The 24,175-nt window shown below is 47.0% G+C and overlaps 1 protein-coding gene across 1 annotated transcript in view; it reads right to left on the bottom strand.

Annotated features, from left to right (window-relative positions):
• The window catches only part of TBC1D8B (TBC1 domain family member 8B), a 37,034-nt gene that overhangs the window by 6,904 nt on the left and 5,955 nt on the right, over positions 1-24,175 (bottom strand). Inside the window, exons 2-15 of the mRNA XM_056859226.1 lie at positions 22,182-22,292; positions 19,087-19,205; positions 16,568-16,793; positions 14,480-14,720; positions 12,781-12,988; positions 11,028-11,195; positions 9,277-9,426; positions 7,922-8,072; positions 7,150-7,364; positions 6,379-6,496; positions 4,433-4,718; positions 2,867-2,996; positions 2,684-2,782; positions 1,552-1,620 (exon numbers count right to left, since the gene is read on the bottom strand). Of these exons, the coding sequence (XP_056715204.1) occupies positions 1,552-1,620; positions 2,684-2,782; positions 2,867-2,996; positions 4,433-4,718; positions 6,379-6,496; positions 7,150-7,364; positions 7,922-8,072; positions 9,277-9,426; positions 11,028-11,195; positions 12,781-12,988; positions 14,480-14,720; positions 16,568-16,793; positions 19,087-19,205; positions 22,182-22,292 (2,291 nt within the window). The remainder of the gene's footprint in view (positions 1-1,551; positions 1,621-2,683; positions 2,783-2,866; positions 2,997-4,432; positions 4,719-6,378; positions 6,497-7,149; positions 7,365-7,921; positions 8,073-9,276; positions 9,427-11,027; positions 11,196-12,780; positions 12,989-14,479; positions 14,721-16,567; positions 16,794-19,086; positions 19,206-22,181; positions 22,293-24,175) is intronic.

The following is a 24,175-nucleotide window of genomic DNA, read 5'->3' as shown; positions in this document are numbered from 1 at the left end:
TCCAACGTTTACTAGGCAGACTGTGGTTATGGGGTGGTTTGCTACTGCCTTCCCCAGTTGACTGCGCTTTACCCCCAGCAAGCTGGGTACTCATTTTACCAACCTTGGAAGGATGGAAGGCTGTGTCAACCTTGAGCCGGCTACCTGAAACCGACTTCCACTGGAATCGAACTCAGGTCATGAGCAGAGCTTTTGACTGCAGTACTGCAGGTTATCACTCTGCGCCATAGGGCTCCTAAAACCCAAGTTGCTGCTCAATCCTAAAGTTTCAGGATGATGCACTTCCCTCCAGAAGGATGTGTCTTTCCCTGCTCCACTCCTTTGCTCAACTCCCACAGAGACCTGTGGCCCTGAACACACACACATGAACACACATGAAGCTGCCTTATACTGAATCAGACCATCAAGGTCCATCAAAGTCAGTATTGTCTACTCAGACCGGCAGCAGTTCTCCAGGGTCTCAGGCAGAGGTCTTTTCATATCACCTACGTGCTTAGTCCCTTTAACTGGAGATCCTGAGGATTGAACCTGGGACCTTCTGCATGCCAACCAGATGCTCTACAAACTGAGCCACAGCCCCTCCCAAATGTGTACCTAGCTGTGGCCCTGACTCCAGAACATTCCTCCTCTCTCCGCTCTGACTAGATTTAAGAGTTATGTTCTCCTCCTCTAGGCCCTCTGCATGGATCAGCTTATCTGGCTCTTTTTCTTTTTCTCAGAAGCCAATCCATTTATTTTTACAGCTTGGGGATGGGGGAGGGGGGGGGAGGTAAGAGTGTCTCTGGGGACCATCGCAAACACTAGACAATCAGTATTCTCCTCAGCCAGCTCCAGGAAACCGGGAGAACTGGATGCTCCTCAGCTTGATTTGACCGTCTTCCTGTGTCTTCATGCACAATGCAACGGGAAATAAGTTGAGGGCGTTTTGGAAATGCCAGCGCTGAACTGGTATCTGAGCTGACACCCACCAAGTTCCGGCCACAGCATTTGCTTGAAAATTATGTCCTTGGCATAATTCACCAGCCAAAGCTACAAATTGGGAAGGGCCAGGTATGTGAAGGTGCCTGTTTAAAAGTGTTCTCAAACCACTAAAGCCGTGCGTGCAAAAAATGAAACATGTCAGGGAGAAAGAAGAAGAAGAAGAGTTGGTTTTTATATGCCGGCTTTCTCTACCACTTAAGGAAGAATCAAACTGGCTTACAATCACCTTCCCTTCCCCTCCCCACAACAGACACCCTGTGAGGTAGGTGGGGCTGAGAGAGCTCTAAGAGAGATGTGACTAGCCCAAGGTCACCCAGCTGGCTTCATGTGGAGGAGTGGGGAAACCAACCCGATTCACCACATTAGCTTCTGCCGCTCATGTGGAGGAGTGAGGAATCAAACTCGGTTCTCCAGATTAGAGTCCACCGCTCCTAACTACCGCTCTTAACCACTACACCATGCTGGCTTCCAGAAAGCTATTCTGGAAGTCTTCTCCTTGATGAAATGTCCTGAATATTACTGAAAGGGCTGTTTGCAAAACAAAGGCATGGAACAGGAGCAAAGCGTTACCTTGAATAACTCGTACAGATCTTCCAGGTCCCTGGGACTGATTTTCACCTCTTGAGAGATGACACGCAGCTGTAACAGATCGCAGAGAGGGTGAAACCCAGTTATGGTTCAACCTGCTCATTTTTGTTTCTGCTTCAGAATTCTTAGATTCCAGGCAGCGTGGAAGAGGAGGCCCCCCACTGGCTTCACGACTATATATGGGGCAGGTTCAAACCCATTTCAGCTGCTGAGCATCAGGGGCTCCCCCTTTCATGTCGCAGCTATAGGGGGGAGTATTTGGGGGCAAACCCACCCCCGGAAAGCATCACATCCCTCCTCCAAATCCCCAGCTTTCATTAAGAAAAGCCAAACTATTCTCTAGCCTGCTTTGTTGCATATATACAAGGAGGAAATGTGCAGGCATTTTTCACCCAGGTTGCCCGGGAAGAAGAAGAAGAGTTGGTTTTTATATGCCAACTTTCTCTACCAGTTAAGGAAGAATCAAACCAGCTTACGATCACCTTCCCTTCCCCTCCCCACAACAGACACCCTGTGAGGTAGGTGGGGCTGAGAGAGCTGTGACTAGCCCAAGGTCACCCAGCTGGCTTCACGCGTAGGAGTGGGGAAACCAACCCAGTTCACCAGATTAGCATCCGCTGCTCATGTGGAGGAGTGGGGAATCAAACCTGGTTCTCCAGATCATAGTCCACCGCTCCATACCACCACTCTTAACTACTACACCATGCTGGGGTTTGGGAAGGAAGGGGAAGCCGCAAAAGGGTTCTAGGGGCTGTCTGCTAACCCCTTCCTGACCAAATTCACTCTCATTGGCTCATTCCCATCTCCTGTTCTCCTTTTCTGTTCTTCTTACTGTCTACACCAACAAGCGGGCAAAAAATCAGAGACAGAGGGAAACTATTCAAGGGTTGTCTCTTTTGACTGTGGTGGGCAGTTTGCTCTATGAACAGGGAGGGCCAGGTTGGGGGGTGGGGCAGGAACAGAAAAATAAATGCCCAGTTTCATTCAAGGCAGTTATCTGGTTTTAATCCTTGAGTGCCAACCCCCTCCTAAAGAAGAGTCAAGGCTATGAGAAAGAGATGCACAATGTGAACATGTAGAGGTCCCAGAAACCTGGGCTTTTAATAACACTCACCACATTTTGCTTTGTTGTGACTTCCAGGGTCTGGATGACGTACAGCCTGTTCCGGCGGCGCATGCTCTCCACGTCCTCAAAGCGAATGTCGCCGTATTTCTAGGAGGAGAACAGGGCGCTGTCAAGCCACCGTTATCGGGTGCAACATGCAAGCAGGTGAGTGCGGGGGAAGGACGGACACACCTCGTTTGACTCGCGGATGAGGTCGCTGACATCCACTTTGGGGTGCTGGCTCTTCGTTTCGTTGGCCCCAGAAGCCTGCTGCACCGTTGGAGGCAGCGGACTGTCCTTGTTGGTGATGCTGTCAAAAAACCTACATTTAAGGACACGCAAGGAAAAACGGAGACATTGTAAGCTATGACCCGGCTGTCAGCATCACAGGTACATATTTCGCATGACAAAACATCCAAAATTCTGCCCCAAAGCATCAAGATTGTTATTCACGTCTAAAGAGCTCCTGGGGAATGTGGCGCTTTTACAAAGTTTCACAGATGGAACACAAAGGTCTCTGCCCCCAAAGGAGGTGACAAAGAATATGGCTCTTTGTGATTGCAGCGGAGAATCAGTAATACACAAAAGAAGTGGACAAGATTTATATTCATTTTGCACCAAGCTTTCTCAGTAATCGGAGTCTTCCCAAAAGGTCCCTTTCCTCCCTAACCTCCTTAAAATAAAGTATACATTGCATGCCAAGGAGCTCACCATGTAGAAACCGAAAGGCACCACACAGACACACATAAGTGGATCGAAAACAACAAACTTTTATTCATAGGCTCTATTAATAACTTTTCATCTAGGCTTTGAATTAAGAGGTTTTATCTTTTTTAGCTGTTTCATGGTCTGCTTCTAGCCCGAGGAGACTGTTTTATGGATTCTTTTTTAGGTTGCTCAGTGCTTTTCTGCTCGTTTTTAACGTCTTGGTTTTTAAAATACTGATTATTTGTGTTGTTTTTGTGGTTTTGTTTTTGTGAGCGGTCTCAAGCAGGTCCCTGGAGTGGCTGCGTGTAATCGCCACGAATCAATAAATAATTATTTGCTGCCAAACTACAGAGCTGCTGTTTCTGATTATGTTTTAACATTCTGGGGTTTGCTGTCTTTGAGTTCTGACCCTACTTTTAATAATGCCTATTATATTAGGTGCTGCGGAACACAGGCAGGGCAATGCTGCTGCAGTCATCTTGTTTGTGGGCTTCCTAGACACACCTGTTTGGCCACTGGGTGAACAGACTGCTGGACTAGATGGGCCTTGGTCTGATCCAGCAGGGCTTTTCTTGAACACATGAACACATGAAGCTGCCTTATACTGAACCAGACCCCTGGTCCATCAAAGTCAGTACTGTCTACTCAGACTGGCAGCGGCTCTCCAGGGTCTCATCAGTTACTGGGTCTTTCATATCACCTACTTGCCTAAGTCCCTTTAACTGGAGATGCCGGGGATTGAACCTGGGACCTTCTACATGGCAAGCAGATGCTCCACCACTGAGCTACAGCCCATCCCCATATGTTCTAAGGGTCCCCATTTTTTAGAGGTTGTGTTAAATTCAGCCATTGTTTTTAAGCTTGTTGTGACCCACCTTGGGGACTAAATGGATGAAAAGATGGGCTAGAAATGTTTTACAGCATTTTTTTAAAAAGGGGGGCACTGAGAGCCCAAAGTCCCCTCTGGAACCAAGGCAGGGGCCCATCCCGAGTGACTCCCGCTTCATTTAGCTAAATGCCTTTGTGTATAAAGCACACGCCCCCCAGTACCTGTTGAGAACCGTCACAGCCTCTGCATCATCTTTACAGGTCAGCAGCTTGTCCATGTTGTAGTCCAGCACGGCCAGGCCCAGCTGCAAGATGGCCTTTATCCCGTCGTAGAAGAAACAGTCGACCACGTTGACGGCGCTCTCAATGGGCAGCACGCTGATGAACAGAGTCAGGAACCAGGAGAGGGAGACCGACGAGAAGAACGTCATGTCTGTCATGTGTTCCGTCAGCTGGGGCAGGTGCTCCCTGATGAGCTCCTCGAACACCCCCTGGTCTACCAAGGCACCTGGCGGGGGAGGGAAGAGACAGAGGGACCTGAACATTGCAAAGGTGCGTGGGATCAGGGAAGGGGGGAATCTTCAAGACTACTTTACACGAACTGGCATTGTTTTCTTAGAACATCTCTAAGCATCCCTTTTGTGCATTGGACTGGGGAACTAAAGAGCAACAGAAAGGAGGGGGCATTTGCTTCGTTTCAAATTCTTCTGAGAGGTTTTTAAAGCCTTCTCTTCCTGGAGACGCTCTGAAATTTGAGCCGCAGCACTGCATTCTGAACCCCTCCCCCCAACACTGTTCAATTGCATGCCTGCTTAGTTAACAAGCAATTACACACTTCATGAGAAATCTCCCATAAACATAACACTGAAAAGACTCCTGGGGGAGAATCTTTGTAGGACAAGTCTTCTAGGGGCCAAACGCTCCTTACAGGGCAGTCAAAGCATGCCGAAGGAGATATTAATCCATGTTAAACAACTGGACCCACCAATGTCAGCCATACTATCTCAGGTTCATATTCCTGCTCATCTTCTAATGTGATTTATGCCATCACATGCCAGCAATGCCCTTCCACAATCTACATTGGACAAACAGGTCAGTCTCTTAGACAAAGATTAAATGGACATAAGTCTGACATCAGAAACCACAATATTCAAAAACCAGTGGGTGAACATTTCAACCTTCCAGGACATTCTGTTGCAGATTTAAGAGTAGCAGTTCTCTTACAAAGGAATTTTAAAGGGAGATTGGAAAGAGAAACTGCTGAATTACAGTTGATATTCAAACTAAAGTCAATGCATTTACCTGGGCTGAATAAAGACCTTGCATTCATGGCCCATTACCAATGCTGATTTCTCCACACCCATCTCTCCCCTGGACATCACAGACTCTTCTGCATATCACACCTAATCCCATCAAGCCTGCTATTCACATTTACATACTGTTCCTCTACTTAAAGACCGATGGATTCACATTCTAGCTGTAACTGAAGAAGTGAGCTGTGGCTCACGAAAGCTCTTACACTACCAGAAAATATTTTTGTTAGTCTTTAAGGTGCTACTGGACTCTTGCCCTTTTTGACAACTGGAACATGGGTGAAGGCAGAGCTAAACTAGGGTAGGGAGCAAGCCTGAACAGGTCTACTCAGAAGAAAGTTCCATTTTAGTCAATGGGATTTATTCCCAGGAAAGCATTCTTAGGATTGCTGCACCAAGCCCCTTTCTTATTAGCCTTTAGAAGAGCTCACCAAATTAATTTCAGAGAATATTTCTGCTGAAATCTGCTGAACCTGCATTGCTGTTTGGCAGAGGGGGTGTGGCTCAATGGTAGAACATCTCTTTGGCATTCAGAAGGTCCCAGGTTCAATCCCCGGCATCTCCAATTAAAGGGACTAGGCAAGTAGGTGATGTGAAAGACCTCTGCCTGAGACCCTGGAGAGCTGCTGCCGGTCTGAGTAGACAATACTGACTTTGATGGACCCTGATGGTCTGATTCAGTATAAGGCAGCTTCATGAGTTCATGTGTTCAGATGCAGAGAGACATTTCTCACTGTGTTTTTTTTTAGTATTTTAATTTGCTCCCGATGTAGTTTTTCAGTGCTGCTGTTAGCTACCTTTGGCTCTTTTGGGAAGGCGGCAATTAAGAACACAAATAAATAAGTAAAACAGTACCAATGATTCGGCGGTTGAAATAATCAGGTAACATTCTTTCGCACACGGCAACCAAAAGCCAGAAAGCCTCTTCTTCTTTGGCGTAAAGCAGCAGCACCGAAGTCAAAATATTCATTGCCTATCAATGATCAAGCATGGTAGCCAATATTAGAAAGAGACGGCAAGCATTAAACAACAGATTGGGGTGTTATTCTGGCCTTGTTCACACATGCACATACACCCCTCAGATTTCTCTGCGCTTGTTTACTGACAGACAAATATATGAATAGATGCCACTGACAGACAGCTTATGAACAAGCCCAATCATTCATATCAATGACTGAGGTCCTTCTGAAGTAAAGGGGGCAGCAACCAGAAACAGGGACTTCTCTGTGGTGGTACCTTGGCTGTGAAATACACTCCCCAATTGTTCACTTGGCCTGTTAAGTTTTAGGTGCCCGGTGAACAGCTTTTTCATCCACCCGGGCATTCTGCAAATTATTTTGTGATTTTCGCGCCCTTGTTTTTGGCAAATTCTGTTCATGATGAGGGCAATGTGAGAAGAAATGAGAATTCTACCTCTGGTGCACAATTCACAGAACGCAAATCAACACTGGATGTTGCATTTGACATGAGATGAACACACATGTAATCACCACCCCTCAGAGTTGCAGAGAAAAGAAACCCCAAGAACAGGCATAGCTGTGTTTTGTGTTGCAATATCGCTACCATTACATGCATAATGTGACTTATTTACGTTATACAAATGTTCAAGTCATGGGCACACCATACCTGACAATATCCAATCTTGGGATTCCTGTAGGCGTAGGCCGTGAGCACCCTTCTGAGAGCAGAAATGCCAGTGTCGCTTTGGAAGGCTGGGTGTTCAGGCAAGGAGCGACGCAGATCCCGTTCGATCTCGTCCGTCGCCAAAGTGCACGTCCCCAGGGACCTCTCGACCAGCTCAGTGTAGTAACCAGGGTTGCTTGCCATGTCATTCACAGCGCCTGCCAACGTGTTTAGTGCACACTGTTAGAGAACACAAGCAAGAGGACATTCACATAGTTTTCTTGCAATACGCACAGAAGTGCACACGCTGCACATATCCAATTTGGCGCATGAGAACTGGGCCTGATTGTGAAACTACTCAGACCTGGAGCCAATCTACATGGCACACACAAGACTGCTAGAAATGAACTCTAATCTCCCTGCCCATTTATGGTCATTTCAAACAACCCCCATTCAATAAGCATTGCGTGTATACCAGTGCCAACTCAGCGGCCGTAAAACAAACTGGCTATGAAGCTCTTCTGTGTTTCAAAATTACATTAACAGTAGAACATAGACCTGGGGAGGAGAATCTCACCGAAGAAACAAGAAGTCTGAAGGTCCCCAAAGTTCACAGAGTGCATTTTATGGTCCTTAGAATTATGGCCTGAATGTTAGTGAACGTTCAGTGACATCGCAGCAATTCAGCAATCGCTGAGACAGGCAACATGGAATAGCCTAAAGACATATTTTTTTTAAACAAAATCAGTCATTGTGTTATGTAGCCGTTAGGTACCTGAGAACAGCAGCCAGAGTTCTCCTCTCAACACCTCTGGGATCCCTCTGACAATCAGGTCTCGGGTCTTCCTTGTCCGAAACATACTTACGCCACGGCCGCATTCTATGAAAAGGATATTCCAGGACTGCTCTTTCATTTTTTCTTTTAACTAGCAAAACAAGATATCAAGAAGCCTCTTAAGTCTATTGCAAAACTCAGCTCAAACAAGATGGTGATAGCGGTCAAATCAGCAAAGATGGATGTAAAAACCGAGGCAGTCTCTACTAGTTGAAAGTAGAGGGACCCAAGAACTGCAGCTTTTGCAACCATATAAAATGTAAACTAGAAGATTTATACATATTTGTTGTTTTCATTTACGTTCTTATATACACACTAACAACAAAAGATCACCAAATACTGGGAAGATGGCTGCCTCCAGAATCACAATAAACCGTGGTTGCTACATCAGGCTGGTTACCAGACGTACGTGACAACCCCCAATTTTTTTATTCCCAGTTTGTCTACTTGTTGTTTCTATGCTTCTCAGTAAAAAGTAAACCTTCCCTACACCGCCATCTCTGTGGCAGGGTAACTGAAAGCACTAATGAGCCCTGAACTGTGGCTCATGAATTTAGACATCAAAACAAACCACAGTTAGTGAAAACTGTAATTAACCAAGCCCCTGACTAACCTTAGTTTGAAACCCCGGTTTGGTGCCAACAAACGGACCTCGATTTGTTGAGATGTCACAACTAACCAGGCTTTGATCAAATCACAGTTTATAAACCCACAGTTTATCGTGCTGCCTGGGGGACCAAACACCTCCTGATAATGCTTCAAGCCATCAGAACCTGATCCTACAAGCAAGGAGCTTTCAAGAAGAGAAGGGCTAGAGAAGGTTTCTCATAAGATGCAAAGCGAAAAGTGAAGGCAGGCCTGCTTAGAACGGCCCATGACAAGAGGCAAAAGGACAGTCCTGACCAAAACACGGCCCCTTGATCATCTCTCTTGGGCCCACCTAATTCTTCACTGAGAAGAAAGAGGCCCGCTTCATCTTGTTTTTCCTGCTCTGGAACTCGTCAACCCTCTCCCTTCACAGAAGGCCCTGCCCTCATTTTGATAATGCAGCTGATCCTGGAAAACTAGAAGAACAGCAGAAATTTGCTGCAGTGAACGCAGCAACTTCCTTATTACGAAACAAAAAAAGGAGGTGCATAAAATTACAGACTTCAAGAGGCAGCAGAAACTGTATGTGGAAAAATGCAAAGAAATACAAAACCTCCCCTCCCACAAGCAAAGGAAACTGCTGAACTCTGAAGACATTTTTGGACTCTCTCCTAATGTCACCTATTTCCACTGCTTTTTGTCCTTACCATTTTAGAATCCAGATTCTCCATATCCTGGGGGTGGTAAACCGTCATGAGCGCTTCCGTGCTGACCGTCTTGCTATTGCCCTTGTGGCAGGCCATCGGCTGCTCCTCGTAGTAGTCCAAGAGAGAGTCGGGGCTTGAGGCAGCAGCAACCTGCAAGATGCATGCAGAACAACATCTGGATACAGCACACGAGCACAGAGGCAACCAAAGGGCTGGTTAGGAATGGATAGCTCCTCCCAACAAACCCAAAGGTCTACAAAGCTAAAGCCTCCAGTTGAGAAACGTGGAGAGATGCCATCTGATTGGGAACAGTATAGAGGATAAAAGTATGTATTTTCTTAAACCAATTACGGAGGAGGAAGAAGTTATAAAATTTCAGGAAGGGACGAACTGTGACAGTTATGCTCCATAAAGAGAAATGGAGGTGTGTGTAGGAAGTAGTAAAAATTGTATTTTAAAATGGTTTAATCTACTTTAATATAAAGGTGGGCTACCACATTGCAAAATACAAGTTTAAAATGCAGGATACACACACACGCACACCAAAACAATATACAGATAAACCAGTATACAGCTGCCACACCAGCTTTTAGGTTGCATTCAGACGTCACAGTAAACTGCGCTTTAGGCAACAAACTCTGGTTGGTCTATTATTTGTGCATAAACCCCAGTTTGTCTGCTTCATGCTCTTACTACCCAGCAGGTAAGGCAGGGGTGGGGAACCTTTTTCCTGCCAAGGGCCATTCGCACATTTATAACATCTTTCGGGGGCCATACCAGGTGTAGATCTCCCGTGGGGGGGGGGAGAGGCTAGGGTTGCCAGGTCTCCAGCCACCACCTGGAGGTTGGCAACCCCAGGGGAGGCCACCCAGAGAAGGCCTGCAGGGCGCCCCCACTCCCCCCTCCCAGGTGGGAGGGCAGCCAGCGGTGGGCCCCAGAAAACGAGGCGCCAGTGGGGCGCAGCCCACAGTCGATTGGCAAGGGAGGAAGGGAGGAAGGAAAACAGAGAAAGAGGGAAAGGGAGGGAGGGAGAAAGAGAGAGAAAGGGAGAAAGAAATGGAGAGAGGGAGAAAGAAAGAAAAGGATGGAGGGAAAGAAAAAAAAGGACGGAGGGAGACAAAGAAAGAGACAGAAAAAGAGGGAGGAAGAGAGGGAGAGAAAGGAGAAAGAGTGACAGAAAAAGAGGAAGAGAGAAAGCCTCCCCCCCACACACACACACCCGCGCATGCCGGCCTGCGCGACCGGCCCCAGCCACCCCACCTCCCCCGCCCACACACACACACCCAGCGGCGCACGGAGCACCAAGCAACCGGGCCCCAGTCTCCGTGCACTCCCCACCCCAGAGCTCCGCCGCAGGATTCCCGGAGCTCCCGAGGGCCACAAAAAATGTCCTCGGGGGCCGCATACGGCCCCCGGGCCTGAGGTTCCCCACCCCTGAGGTAAGGCATCCTCCCTATAGGGCCATCTTTCTGAATTCACTAACTGTAGTTTGTGAATTCCCACACTGCGATGAACCATAATAACTACCAACACTGGTTTACACCCCGCGCAAAATCCCATCTGTAGGCCCCTAGTTAAAAACTTAGTTCAGTGCCTATGAATTAACTCTGGTTAGCTGGACCAGCACTGGGACACCATTACTACCAGAGGTCTGATCAATCACTATTTAGAAACCAGGGTTTATCGTTATGTCAGAAAGGAGCATGAGATACACATCACTGAGGAAACTAAGATAAGCCCGGTCTTTTTACCTCCACGTTCGCAACGTGCTGGGGGCTCGAGGCTGCGCTGCACCTGCTCCTGAGCTTTGTCACCAGGTGTTCAAAATCCCTGACTTCCGTGAAGCGAAAGGCTTTCATCCCTCTGGTGCTGATGCTGACGGCTTTGCTAGCGGGGTCAGATGACTCAACTGCTACAACCTGCAGGCAGCAAAGATGAAAAGATATCTCAGGACCTCAGGGCATGGCCCTGTGCACCAACCAAGGTCCCCTGTGCTGGTCTATGACTGTAATAAGCAATTCACTCATTCAACTAAGGTCATCAGGGGCCTCATTTTTGGTGGTCCGCTCATCTACAGCCTGCGCGTGCTCATTTTCAGTGGCTGTCCCCACACTTTGCACAGAATGCTCCCACACACCCTCCTTTTCTGCAAAAGGCGCAAAGCGAAATTATTTCAACGTGCCTTGGGTGGAAGTCACTAATGCACGTCTCCGACTGGCAGCTGATGGAGATATGTTGCAGGACTTGCAGTTTTAACCTGATGTATATTATTTTAGGGAGAGAAGGCAGCATGGTAGAGCCCGATCTCGTCAGATCTTGGAAGCTAAGCACGGTCAGTACTTTGATGGGAGACCACCAAGGAAAGCTTTGCAGAGGAAGGTGATGGCAAACCACCTCTGCTTAATCACTTGCCTGGAAAGCCTCTTGCTGGGGTCGCCATAGGTCGGCTGCGACCTGACGGCACTTCACACATATACACATATTATTTTAAGTGTTTCAACTACGTCTTTAACTTTTAATGTTCATATTTTATAAGCTGCCCTGGGCATGGGGGAAAGGCAGGATGTTAATATTTTAAAGAAACAGATAAATTAACAAACAACCTAGGCACCCCCTCAATCTGGTCATACCATTAATGCTGAAACACCACCATGCCCACTGCAGCCAAGGCTAATACAGACAGAGCCTATCCTTTTCTCCTGAATGTTATCAGGGTTTGTTTGTTTTAAAGAACAAGGAGTCAAAAATAATAAATGGAAAAGAAAAAAACACCAAATAAGGAAGATAAAATTATAAGACTAATACTAGGCTTAGTTATCGTACAAAACCCAAAAAGGCCATTTTAGGCCATTCATTTGTATAATCACCATGTCTATCCAGAATGACTTATGTGGTGTGGAAGTCGTTGAGACTGCAGTTCCTCCACTGACATAAGCAACATATGAATACCATTTTGACTGAGAAAGCATCCAATTTTGTTCAGCCTCTAGTTAATTCAGAGGCAAATCCTATACTATGTGTGCTGGGGGGGGGGGGTTAGCATGGAAAAGCACACAGCCATCAAGACTTTCAAGTTACAATCCTAAACACATTGACAAGGAAATTAAGTTCCGTTCACCAATTTTATTTTTTTTACCAGTTCAATGCAAGCTCCAGGATCCCCCCATTTTTCTGGCTACCTTTACACCAATGACTCGGGAGAGGAAAAAAGTAACCCTTTCTAATCTGATGAGAAGGCTTCCATGCACAGTAGCACACAGTTTAATACAACCAGCACCCAGGAAAAGAAAGGAGCAATCATCATTACAATATTGGTTTCCATCCTGCCTCTCTGTTTGAAACGGCTTACATGCACAGTTAAAATCCCAACAAGAGCACAACCCAGAACAAAAGATTCAACAGTGCAAAAATATCTCTCGACTCGAGTGTGCAGCAAGTTACTGGAAAGCTGGAAAGCAAGGAAAACCGACTGAGTGGTTTGGCTCCCACCTCCGCCGGCCTTACCTCTCTCAGAGGGATGATGACGCTGCACAGGGAACCATCCTGGCTGGCAAAACAGATGTAGTTCTCAGAAATGCACATTTTCCCCAGAGTGTTGTAGTGGCTGAAAGGCACCCATAAGAAACATTCGTGCACCTCCCTCAGGGACTCCTCCTTGGGCAGCCTGAAGAAAGCGTTGAACTGCTCACTGTGTGCTCGGCTTTCAAGGCCTCTGGGGAACAGAGAAGGGAGTTTGGCAGAGGTCTCCCAAAGACCTTTTTGTTTCAGCTTACTATTTAAAGACCGAACTGTTACTCTTGGCTTCCAGGGCACTACCTCAGGGATAGAAGAGTTGGTTTTTATATGCCGACTTTCTCTACCAGTTAACAGAGAATCAAACTGGCTTACAATCACCTCTTTCCCTCCCCACAACAGACACCCTGTGAGGTAGGTGGGGCTGAGAGAGCTGTGACTAGCCCAAGGTCACCCAGCTGGCTTCATGTGTAGGAGTGGGGAAACAAATCCAGTTCACCAGATCAGTCTCTGCCACTCATGTGGAGTGGGGAACCAAACCCGGTTCTCCAGATCAGAGTCCACCGCTCCAAACCACTACACCACACTGGCTCTTTGGGATAGCCCAGGGGTGGGGAACGTCAGGCCCGGGGGCCGTATAAGGCCCGCGAAACCATTTGCTCTGGCCCTTCATGGGTCCTGACAGATCTCTAGCTCAGAAGGATCTAAGACTGGTGATCCGCCCCCTCCCGCAAACAGGAATAGCCTCTATTCAAGGTGGAGGTGTTTGTTTAGCCGAGAAAAGAAACCTTTTTTTCCCCTTGCAGAAGAGTCGTTAGCTGTGGAGCTGCTAGGACCACCCAAGAAACTGTGTTAACCCTTTCCCACCCAGGCCGTGGAGAAACTACGTGGCAGACACTTGGAGCCATCTCCGGTCGTGCCTCTTAGCTAAATGTTTGACCAAATATAGCAGGTTAATTTTAATTAAGCTGATAATTTTGTATGGCCCGCGAATGATGTTATAAATATCCAAATGGCCCTTGGCAGAAAAAAGGTTCCCCACCCCTGGGATAGCCCAAGGAGCTTCCGTTTTTTTAAGGGGGGGATTAATGTAAAAAAAACACCATACAGGGCAATTACAAAAGACCAAGTCCATTTTGAAATGAACTTTTTATACAGGAGAAGGGGGTTACCTGGTCTATACAGGGAATCTTAGGACTGAACTGTCAGCCAGTGTCTCAGAGGGAGGGAAGGGGGGTTCTGCCACTGTTTTATTGCATCTCCTTCTTCCTAATTTTCCATTCATTCAGGGCAGAGTCATGGGGAAATTCTTCCTCAGCTATGACTGCGCATGCTCCCTCACCCCATCCCCATGAAGTCTCAGTGCTCCCTTTCCAGCTGCCGGGAGAAATGGGCTCGCATGCCCTGAGCTGCCATCCTCGCTCATCTTCTCCAGGCTGAACTACACCTTCTGCTTCTTAATTCGGCTGCTGGTTTCTGTACCCACACGAGTTTTTGTTTCCTTTTAACACCGCAGGATTCTATCATTTCATTGTGATCTTGTTGTTCATGATTTGTGATTCATTTTAAAGCGGTTCATATCACTTTCAAGACACTCTGAGGACCTCGCAACCAAAAAGTAGAACAGAAACATTTCCCCACCCCACAACAAATCAATAGTCGTTCTTATTTCATTTACTTTTAAAATTACCTCTTGGTGATTTGCAATGGATCGTGGAGGACAGGATCCTCTTCGAAAGTCTCCTTGTCAAAGAGCCTCCGAACGGTGTAAAGTGCCAGCTGCTCCATGAGGAGGAAGGTTTCACTGATGTGCAAAAACATGGAAAAGTAGTGGTCCTCCCCGTGGGAACACACATGAATGCTCTCCGTTAGGATCACGTTGGACGTCTTTTCGAGTTTTGAGATCGCATCCCAGGCTATGACGAGTCTTACTAGAAACAGGAGAAAAGGACGGCCTGAGCAAGCAACTTTTGCCATGTTTGATGGCCCCTGCAGTTTCAAGCCCAGAGGGAGCTTCCAACCAAACCCTTCAAGTCTTTGGGGCTATGGGAAAAAGGGCAGGAATGCACGACGTTGCCTAATCAGACCATTGGTTCATACACATCAGTATTGTCCACCCTGACTGGCCATGGCTCTCCAGGGTCTCAAGCAGAGAAAGGTCTTTCCCAGCTTTGTGACTTTTAACTGGAGCTGAGTTCTTCTGCACAGAGCCGGATCTTGGGGGGGGGGAGGTCTGGCGGGGGCAGTTACCCACAGCGCAAGGAGAGGGGGCGCCAGCATGGGGAGCGCGGGCATGGGCAGAAGGAGCACCAACGCACCATGGCACAAGCGCAGCTGCCTGCCCACAGCCCAATGGATGCGTGCGCCGCCTGACCAGCCACTGATCTCCTTTGTTTTTTTATTCTGCCGGGGCAGCCACCACACCCCCTACCCAGCACATTTGGCTCTGCTCCAGCGTGCACGGCACACACCCTCCCTACCCCCGGGCGCTCCCTCCCCCAGCTCCATGCCTGCCTCTGCATGCAAAGCAGAGACTCGGCCACTGAGCCATGCCCCCTCCTTTCAAATATGAACCTAAGAAGAAGAAGAGTTGGTTTTTATATGCCGACTTTCTCTACCACTTAAAGACTCAAACCGGCTTACAATCACCTTCCCTTCCCCTCCCCACAACAGACACCCTTTGAGGTAGGTGGGGCTGAGAAAGCTCTAACAAAGCTGTAACTTGCCCAAGGTCACCCAGCTGGCTTTTTGTGTAGGAGTGGGGAAACAAATCCAGTTCACCAGATCAGACTCCACTGCTCCAAACCACCACTCTTAACCACTACACCACTACACTATGAGTGAAGCTGCCTTTTATCAAGCCCGACCATTGGCCCACCAAGCTCAGTACCGTCTGTTCTGATAGGCAGTGGCTCTTCAGGGTCTCATGCAAAGAAAGTTCTTTCCCACAACTCCTGCTTCCTGTGTGTGTGTGTGTGTGTGTGTGTGTATAAAGTGCCATCAAGTTGCAGCCGACTTATGGCGACCCCTTTTGGGGTTTTCATGGCAGGAAACTAACAGAGGTAGTTTGCCAGTGCCTTTCTCTGCACAGCAACCCTGGTATTCCTTGGTGGTCTCCCACCCAAATACTAACCAGGGCTGACCCTGCTTAGCTTCTGAGATCTGACGAGATCAGGCTAGCCTGGGCCATCCAGGTCAGGGCTCCTGCTTCCTAAGATCCTTTAATTGGAGATGTCAGAGACTGGACCCCAGACCTTCTGCATGCAAAGCCACCAGGCTAGAACTCCTCTCCCCTTAGACCTAACCCTCCATTGACTTCGCAGTATGGCAGGAAAACAAAGCATTTAATATTGCAAATAACAAAAAAAAAATTTGGAGAAGAGGGGAGGGAAGAGGAGAAATGCACAGCACCAGGCTTATTTGCAATAAGTTATTTGAAGGATATACTGAATGCAACCTATTTTAATGATCCAGAAATGAATGGGTTGAATAGAAATGTATGCAGAATTTCTGCCTTTAAAAGCTGTGCACAGTGTATTTATTTATTTAGAAAAAATTCTGCGCCGCCTCTCCAGGGAACCTGGAATTAAGGTCTCTGACATCGAGATTACAGATCTAGAAATACATTTTCAGGAAGCTATTGGAAAGCCATTAATTCTTTTTTTTTTAAAGCATTACTCCTACAGAAAAAGAGGGGAAAGAAAAGACATTTCTAAAAACATAAGGGTTTGATGAAATTAAGGAAGAAATTGCCATCATTATAAAGAAACCCACTTACTTTCAGCTCCAAGCAGAAAGGAGTAAAAACTAAGGAAGCTGGTGCTCAGGTACAGCCAGCCCTGGCATGGAACTCGGCCCCTCCAGTAGCTGCAGGAGTAATAAGTCACCAGCTTCTCTGGCTCAGCTAAACCAAAGCACTTCTCAAACTTCATGAGCGCTTCGCGGAACTTCTCCGGATCCTCCTCTTTGTTCAGAGAGCCTTTGCTTTCCTCTGCGATCAAGCCCTGGAACAGAGAGACAATCCGGCAATGGCCCCCAATCACCTAACTAGCAGGGCAATCTGACGTGAAGTTATGCCACCCTAGGCTTAAATGGAGTTAGACCGGAGTAACTCTGCACAGGATTACACCGCGAGTCAAGGGAAACCTGCAAAATTTCCGGCCACTCAGTACCGAATCTGGGAAATTTAAAAGATTCCATACTCAGATAGATTATGTTCATGCTCGTTGGGGGAGGTGGAAACAACTGAGCATATTATTCTGAGATGTCCACATCACAAGGAGGCCAGATAAAAATATCTTCAGCCTGTGCTTAATGGCTTTCTGGGCGAATCCGATGAAATTAAACTGGAAAACTTACTGTCTGATAAAAATCCCTGGGCATCCAGACAAGCTGCTAAATTTTGCCTCGGGCTATGTAAGACTCGGGGAACGATAGTAAAGCCGTTGTAAAGCTGTAGACTTTCTGTTGTACTGAATCATTGTTTTAAATCTGGAACTTTTGTTAAATCTTGTGATAACTTTTGTTATACTGGTCAAAGACCGCAATAAATTTTATGAATGAATCTGGCACACACACACACACAACTCAAGCAGCGGTTTCCACCGTGAGTTCCTGACAGCGTGCTCTGCACAAGGAAAGAGAGTGTGGGAAAACATTCTGCCCAGGTTAACCTGCTTTTATTTGTTATACTCCAGGGTTTGTGCGCAGGAGCCTCCTGGATACGAAGGGAAGCTGCCAAGGAGACAGCCCCGCTCAGCTATGAAGCTCACTTGACAACCATGGGCAAGTCGCTCCCTTTCAGCCTAGCCTACCTCACAGGACTGGTGTAAGCATTTAGGATAAAACCACAGAGGGGAGAATAACGTATTCCACTCGAAACTCCACCAGGGAAGGGTAGGATTGAAAAAATATATGATTGAGATCAACAAGCGCAGGCCCTGCCAGTGAGACTTCTTCATCCAGCGCACATTATGAAAATTAGCTACTCCTGTTGGTGCTTACAAACTGAAATCGAGACACCAGGGCAGTACATCTATCTTTGGTTCTGCTCCAGAGTTTATTTTAACAAAGCCCACACAATCACAATATCACAATCTTTATTAAAAACAGTCATAGACCAGCACAGCTCTCCACAATTTACCACTATAACCCTTAGTATTAAGCTCTACCCACAAGTTTACACAAATAGTAAAAAAACTTGTTTGCACTCTTTGCAAACTATATATACTACCTTTCAAAATTATTGACCTACCGATGTTCTCAGCAGCGTCTGAAGGATTCTACAGGCCGCTGCACAAAACTTAGCCGTTCCTACTGTAACCTGTGGGTTTTCGTCTATAAGCAACATTTTAGTGTACTCCTGACCTGTATGGTTGGAATGCTGACTAAGCCAGGGGGGTTAACAAAGCCCTGCTAGAACTTTTTAAAAAACAATTGGACTATTATTGCTCTTATAGTTTTATGACGAGCCCCTGGTACTTCTTTATGGACTGTGCTCTTTTTAACCCTTTGACTGGAAGCCAGCTCAGAAGCTGTGCAGATGAGTGTGGGATCTTACGTGCTTTAAATAAGGAAATAAAATGTGGAAGGGAAAGGAAGGAGGTGGAGGCAAGGATAAACAGGAGAAGGACACACTCGGATGCCTAGGGGTAGCTTCAGACAGAGATGAGGCCAAAGGGGTCCTGCCAATGGAAGGTTTTGAAAAAGGGACCTGAAGGGGAGAGGGAGAGACTGCATCATGCCGGGGTCACACAATCGCTTCCTAGCATTCAGCTACACCGTCCTGGAGCAACACGGAGCTTCTACGGGGCAGGGGAGAGCTGCGGAGCGGGCCCTCTTTAAAGAGACACTGCCACTCCAACAGCTGAGCGGTGCATCCTGGAGGGGCTCCCCGGGAAGCAAGGATGGATCAGGGCAGCAGCAACGGCCGGCACAGCTCCCAATCTCTCACAAGAAGAGATTCTAGTATCAGCGGAGCATGCCCATTATATTAGGTGCTTTGGAACAGTATAATGCTGCTGCAGTCATCTTTTTTGTGGGCTTCCTAGAGGCACCTGGTTGGCCACTGAGTGAACAGACTGCTAGACTTGATGGGCCTTGGTCTGATCCATCATGGCTTTTCTTATGTTCTTATGTCTCTGTGCAGGGAGTCTTTGCAAGAGGCCCTCCCTGCGCACGCCTATCCAAATAGGCATTTCCAGCCACATCTCTGTGCGAGTCTGAGTGCATGCTCAGGGTGTACTAGCAAAATGCCACCAACGCAACGACATTCATTTCCTTCCCTGTACTACGTACCCTTATCTTCCCTTGCACGAAGCTGGTGATGTCCTCGTTGGAATCAAAGACGGAGAGGGTCTGCATAATGTTACGTTCCAGCCAGTCCCAGTGCTCGGTTATTTCTGCTCTGCTGGCTCCTGGGAGGAAGAGGAACTACATAAATTTCACCTGAACCAAAGCACGCCAAGAAACAACAAACAAAGGACTTATTATTAGGATTACAAAGCTGCAGCAAAGTATCAATTAAAGTTCTGCTCCACGTCCTCTTCCTTGGGACTCTTTTTCACCTGGTGGTAAAACCTGTCAAGACAGGGGGAGGGGGGGGTTGAAGAGGCCAAAAGAGAAGAGCTCTTTAGCTACAATTCAGACCTAAACCAGGAAGTAACAATAAGAACATGTTCTCAGCAAGGAGAACTTCAGGGGGCTGGGGGGTGGGGTGGGGTGGGGCTTTACATAGCAGCTGCTGCCAACGGTGTGATGCGGTGGCCCACATTATGCCACAGGCTCCAGAGCTGCTGCGGCACCAACCTTTCCACCACTGCCTGAGTTACATGGGAATGCCGGAGTGACGCTGCAGCCCTTCTGCAGGAAGTGCAGCCTTCCTGGAAACCGATGCAACACTAGCACAGGGAGGTGTCTCTGAGTGCCTCCTGTGAAGCTTCTCACATAGCTGGAGAGAAGCTGGGGCTCAGTGGCAGAGCCCCTGTCTTGCATGCAGAAGGTCCCAGGTTCAATCCCCAGAATCTCCAATTAAGAAGTAGTGTTGGTTTTTATATGCTGACTTTCTCTACCAATTAAGGGAGAATCAAACTGGCGTACAATCACCTTCCCTTTTTCTTCCCATAACAGACACCCTGTGAGGTAGGTGAGGCTGAGAGAGCTCTAAGAGAGCTGTGACTAGCCCAAGGTCACCCAGCTGGTTTCATGTGAAGGAGTGGGGAAACCAACCCGTTTCACCAGATTAGAGTCAGCAGCTCATGTGGAGGAGTGGGGAATCAAACCTGGTCCTCCAGATTAGAGTGCGCCCGCTCCTATCCACCTCTCTTAACCACTATACCATGATGGACCAAGCAGTAGGTGACACGAAAGACTTCCTACCTGAGGCCCTGGAGAGTATAAGACAACTCTGTTTGTGTGTGCACGCTTTTCCAAATGGCACAGGGAAGACCAGTGTGATAGTGACACCCACATCATCAGCATAACGCAAAAAAACTGGTCCTAAAGAAACCCCATGCCTAGGATTTGGAACGTAATGCCCCTCTTTGAAATTCTACAGGGAGTTTCAAGCATCGCCATTAAAGAAGAGCATAATCAAACTAGAAAACCCTCAAGAGGAGAATTACAGGAATGATAAAATCAGGAAGACAGCTCTGGCAACGAGCCGGGCACATTCAAGGTGGGGTGCCTCTGGCAATTCCTCATCCTGGAGCAGAATTTAGAAGCGGATGCAAAATTTGCCATCTTGAGGAACTCAGTTCCCATTTTGCTTTTTAAAAAGGTAGCTTCCAGTCCTTATGGCTGTGAAGACAAACCTGAGAATGCGAGGGAGAACTCAGCAGTTGTTCTTGTAAAGGTACAAGGAAGGAGGCTGCCAATAGCAATCATTCTGATATTCCAGAGTAATTAACGCATAAGCAGTTTACGACAGCACACCCGTAAACCTTTAATCTTCCTGGGTGAGCTGAGGGACGCACAAAGGCTCTTATTTTGTTTAGACATTTATTTTGATAGCTAGCGATTCGGCACTCAAGGATCCAGCGAATGAGCTTTAGGAGACAACCTCCTTGACGGCGGAGTCAGGGTAGTCACTTCCTTGGTTAACGGCTCGGCTCGCTTGCACTGAAGGAAGGCACGCACATCCTGGTCATGCCTCTGAACATAAACAATTAAAATGCAAATATTCTGATCTTTCCCGGGAGCTGCTCTGCAATTCTTTGGGCGAACTGCCAGAGCAAAAGAGAGGGCGACCGGCTAGCCAAACAAATAAATGCTTTACTGGGACTGCATTCAGGTGCATCGGGGAGGAGGAAGCCGTTGGAAAGAGGTGAACTGGCAGGCCCGAGCGCCACTTTTAAAAACAGCACTTGGATGTCGCGATAAACCATGGTCTGTGTCACAAACACTGGTTGGTCTACCAGGCATAATCCTTGGCTCCATCTATATACTACAAAATCCCCGTGCTTGTTGGGGAAAAATTTGACCATTTCCTATCACATGTACAATGGGAGTTTTGTGCCTCCCAGCCATACACTGGATCTTTTCGGTTTGTGTCCACAGCACACCGGAAGAAGTGGGGGGAGAAGAAAGTATACCACTGTGTACTTCAAATCAAATCAAATGACCTTTATTGACATATTCTCAGAAATATAGCATAGACGGTACACAAGAATTCTCATTCCATACATTTCCCAAATAGATATGATTTAAGCTTTGACCCTAGACTTGACAACTTCTGCACTGTGTACTTCTTGAAAGAAGGATATGATAGAATGAAAAATGGAAGATGTGAAAAGGGCTGGATAGGAAATTTCAGAAATCCTAATGTGTTCATGGAGGAGAGGGGTATTCATGGCTACTAGTTAAAATGGATACTAGTCATGATGCATACCTATTCTTTCCATGATCAGAGGAGCATGGAACACAGGCAGGATGGTGCTACTGCAGTTGTCTTGTTTGTGGGCTTCGTAGAGGCACCTGGTTGGCCACTGTGTGAACAGACTGCTGGACTTGATGGGCCTTGGTCTGATCCAGCAGGGCTTTTCTTGTGTTCTTATGGCTTACAGGGCTGGATTGTTCCCACTCTGATCTAGAAGAGAGATACCCTGCAAGCAGGGTCACCAACCTCCAGGTGGTGGCTGGAGATCTCCTGGGATTACAACTGATCTCCAGACGACAGAGATCAGTTCACCTGGAGAAAATGGCTGCTTTGGAAGGTGGACTCTATGGCTTTATAACCTATTGAAGTCTCTCCCCTTCCCAAACCTCAACCTCCTCAGGCTCCACCCCCCAAAATCTCTAAGTATTTCCCAAACCTTAGCTGGCAACCCTATCTCCAAAGCACAGGATGGGCTTTATTGATTTTCCAAGCCCCCATGGTTTAAAAATCTACTTACCACATGCAATAGACCAGTAGACTTGGGAATCAGGTGTCTGGTGCAGGATGCGGAAAGGGGCCACTTTGGACGTGGAATCCAAGACGGCATCCAGCGTCCCAACCAGGAGGCCTGTGGGAATGCAGCTTGAGACAACAGCAACAGAGGTGGTTTCTATAGCACCCACAAGGGACCCAATCATGCTTTCCCCAAGGAATGGAAACAGGCTGCTCGCTCCATGTTAAAAACAGATGTTGCAGCTGAAAAGTATTTACTGCAAGGCATTTGGGAATGTGGAGGGGTGCAGTTGTAGAACAACAGGCTATGGGCTGCTTAAACTAAAAACAAGGGCTTCCAAGCATCCGGCCTACAGAGGAAATATGTAAGGAAAGTCCTACTAGACCAAAGGTCTGTCCAGCCCAGCATTCTGTTTCCAATAGTGGACAGTCACAGTCTTCCGAACACACAGAAGCAAGGCATGAACAACCGTGCCGTTTGTCCCACACATTTGGCATTCAGAGGTACATGCCACCTCAACATGGAGGATCCATTTAGTCATCGTGGCTACTAAGCTCTTGAGAGATGCCCAATTGTGGTTTTTTTAAGCCATCTAAGCAAGCAGCCATCGCCAGACCTTGTGGCAGTGAGTACCACAATTCAGTTATGCTTGATGTGAAGTAATATTGCCTTTGTGTCTACTCTGAAACTGCTGGCAATCAATTTCATTGGGTGGCCCCAAGGTTTAGTCATTTTAGTTTACGGAGAGAGAATGGAGGGAGGGAGGAAGGGAGGGAGAGAGAAAGAGAGAGAGAGAGAAAGAGAGAGAGAAAGAGAGAGAGAGAGAGAGAGAAAGAGAGAGAGAGAGAGAGAGAGAGAGAGAGAGAGAGAGAGAGAGAGAGAGAGAGAGAGAGAGAGAGAGAGAAAGAAAGAAAGAAAGAAAGAAAGAAAGAAAGAAAGAAAGAAAGAAAGAAAGAAAGAAAGAAAGAAAGAAAGACGGAGTTATAGATCCACTGTTAGCTTTGTTAGAACAGCCATGAACTATAAAGCAAATACGTTGCCCACACAGACATCTGATCTGGGAAGAAAAACACACAGACACAGGGCTCAGCCACCTGAGCCAGCCTAACAGATTTCACGGCACCAGTCATCTCACAATCCAAACGTGAGGGCGACTGCTTCTCCTGCAGCCGTAATCTAATTTTTCTGCCTACCCCAAGAGCCCATAACCGCTACATTAAAGATTACATCTATATTCACTAGCAGAACATTTCCTTGCTGAATTATTCATCTTGCCAGGCTCGTTCTGCAGCTGGCTACATTTCCGACGATCTCCAAACACCTTTTATTTTTCCCTGAATGGGTAAAGTACAGCCCAGGGACACCAGTTAACATTCCCAGAACGCTTACATGAGAAGGCCAGGTTGTCCTATCAAATTAGGGTGCTCAAATACAAAGAGCAAAAATATCTTCTTGGATGCAAACTTGCCATTAAAAGTATGTAAAAAAAAGTTACCAGCCAGTTTGCTCACATATATTAACACAAATAATTTGTGCACCATCAACATTGTAAAAGAACAAAGACACCTGCCTTCCATTTTCTGAAAATCCCATGACTGGTCACCTGAATTCTTCACTCACCATATGTAAGGATTATATACCAGTCGATTAATTAACAGAGGTATGTTAGATCCATGTTCAAAAGCACAGAGAGAAGGAATGCAAAAGAAGCAGCCACTCTAAAACTGCTCAGAAAAGGTATTAAAATTAGGTCAGTCCACTGGTTTTATTTGACAAATGGGTGTTTATTTTTACCCATTTTTTTCCAGGCAAAACTGGCCCCCACAACAGCTTGCAAACATTTTTTTTAAAATACAAGCCACATTCAACACCATTGCTTTGTGGAGTAGGCGTCTGTTTGGGTTGCAACGGAGAGGTGCTTGGCTGCTGGACTAATCAATACGTATACGTCTGATCAAAGCCTTGATATAGGTTATATTTCAGGGACCAAAGAGCTG

The sequence above is a fragment of the Euleptes europaea genome, chromosome 13 (assembly GCF_029931775.1).
Source record: "Euleptes europaea isolate rEulEur1 chromosome 13, rEulEur1.hap1, whole genome shotgun sequence".
In the NCBI taxonomy this organism is placed as follows: Eukaryota; Metazoa; Chordata; class Lepidosauria; order Squamata; family Sphaerodactylidae; genus Euleptes; species Euleptes europaea.
The sequence above is the reverse complement of the archived record's forward strand: the minus strand, read 5'-3'. Positions and strand labels throughout refer to the sequence as shown.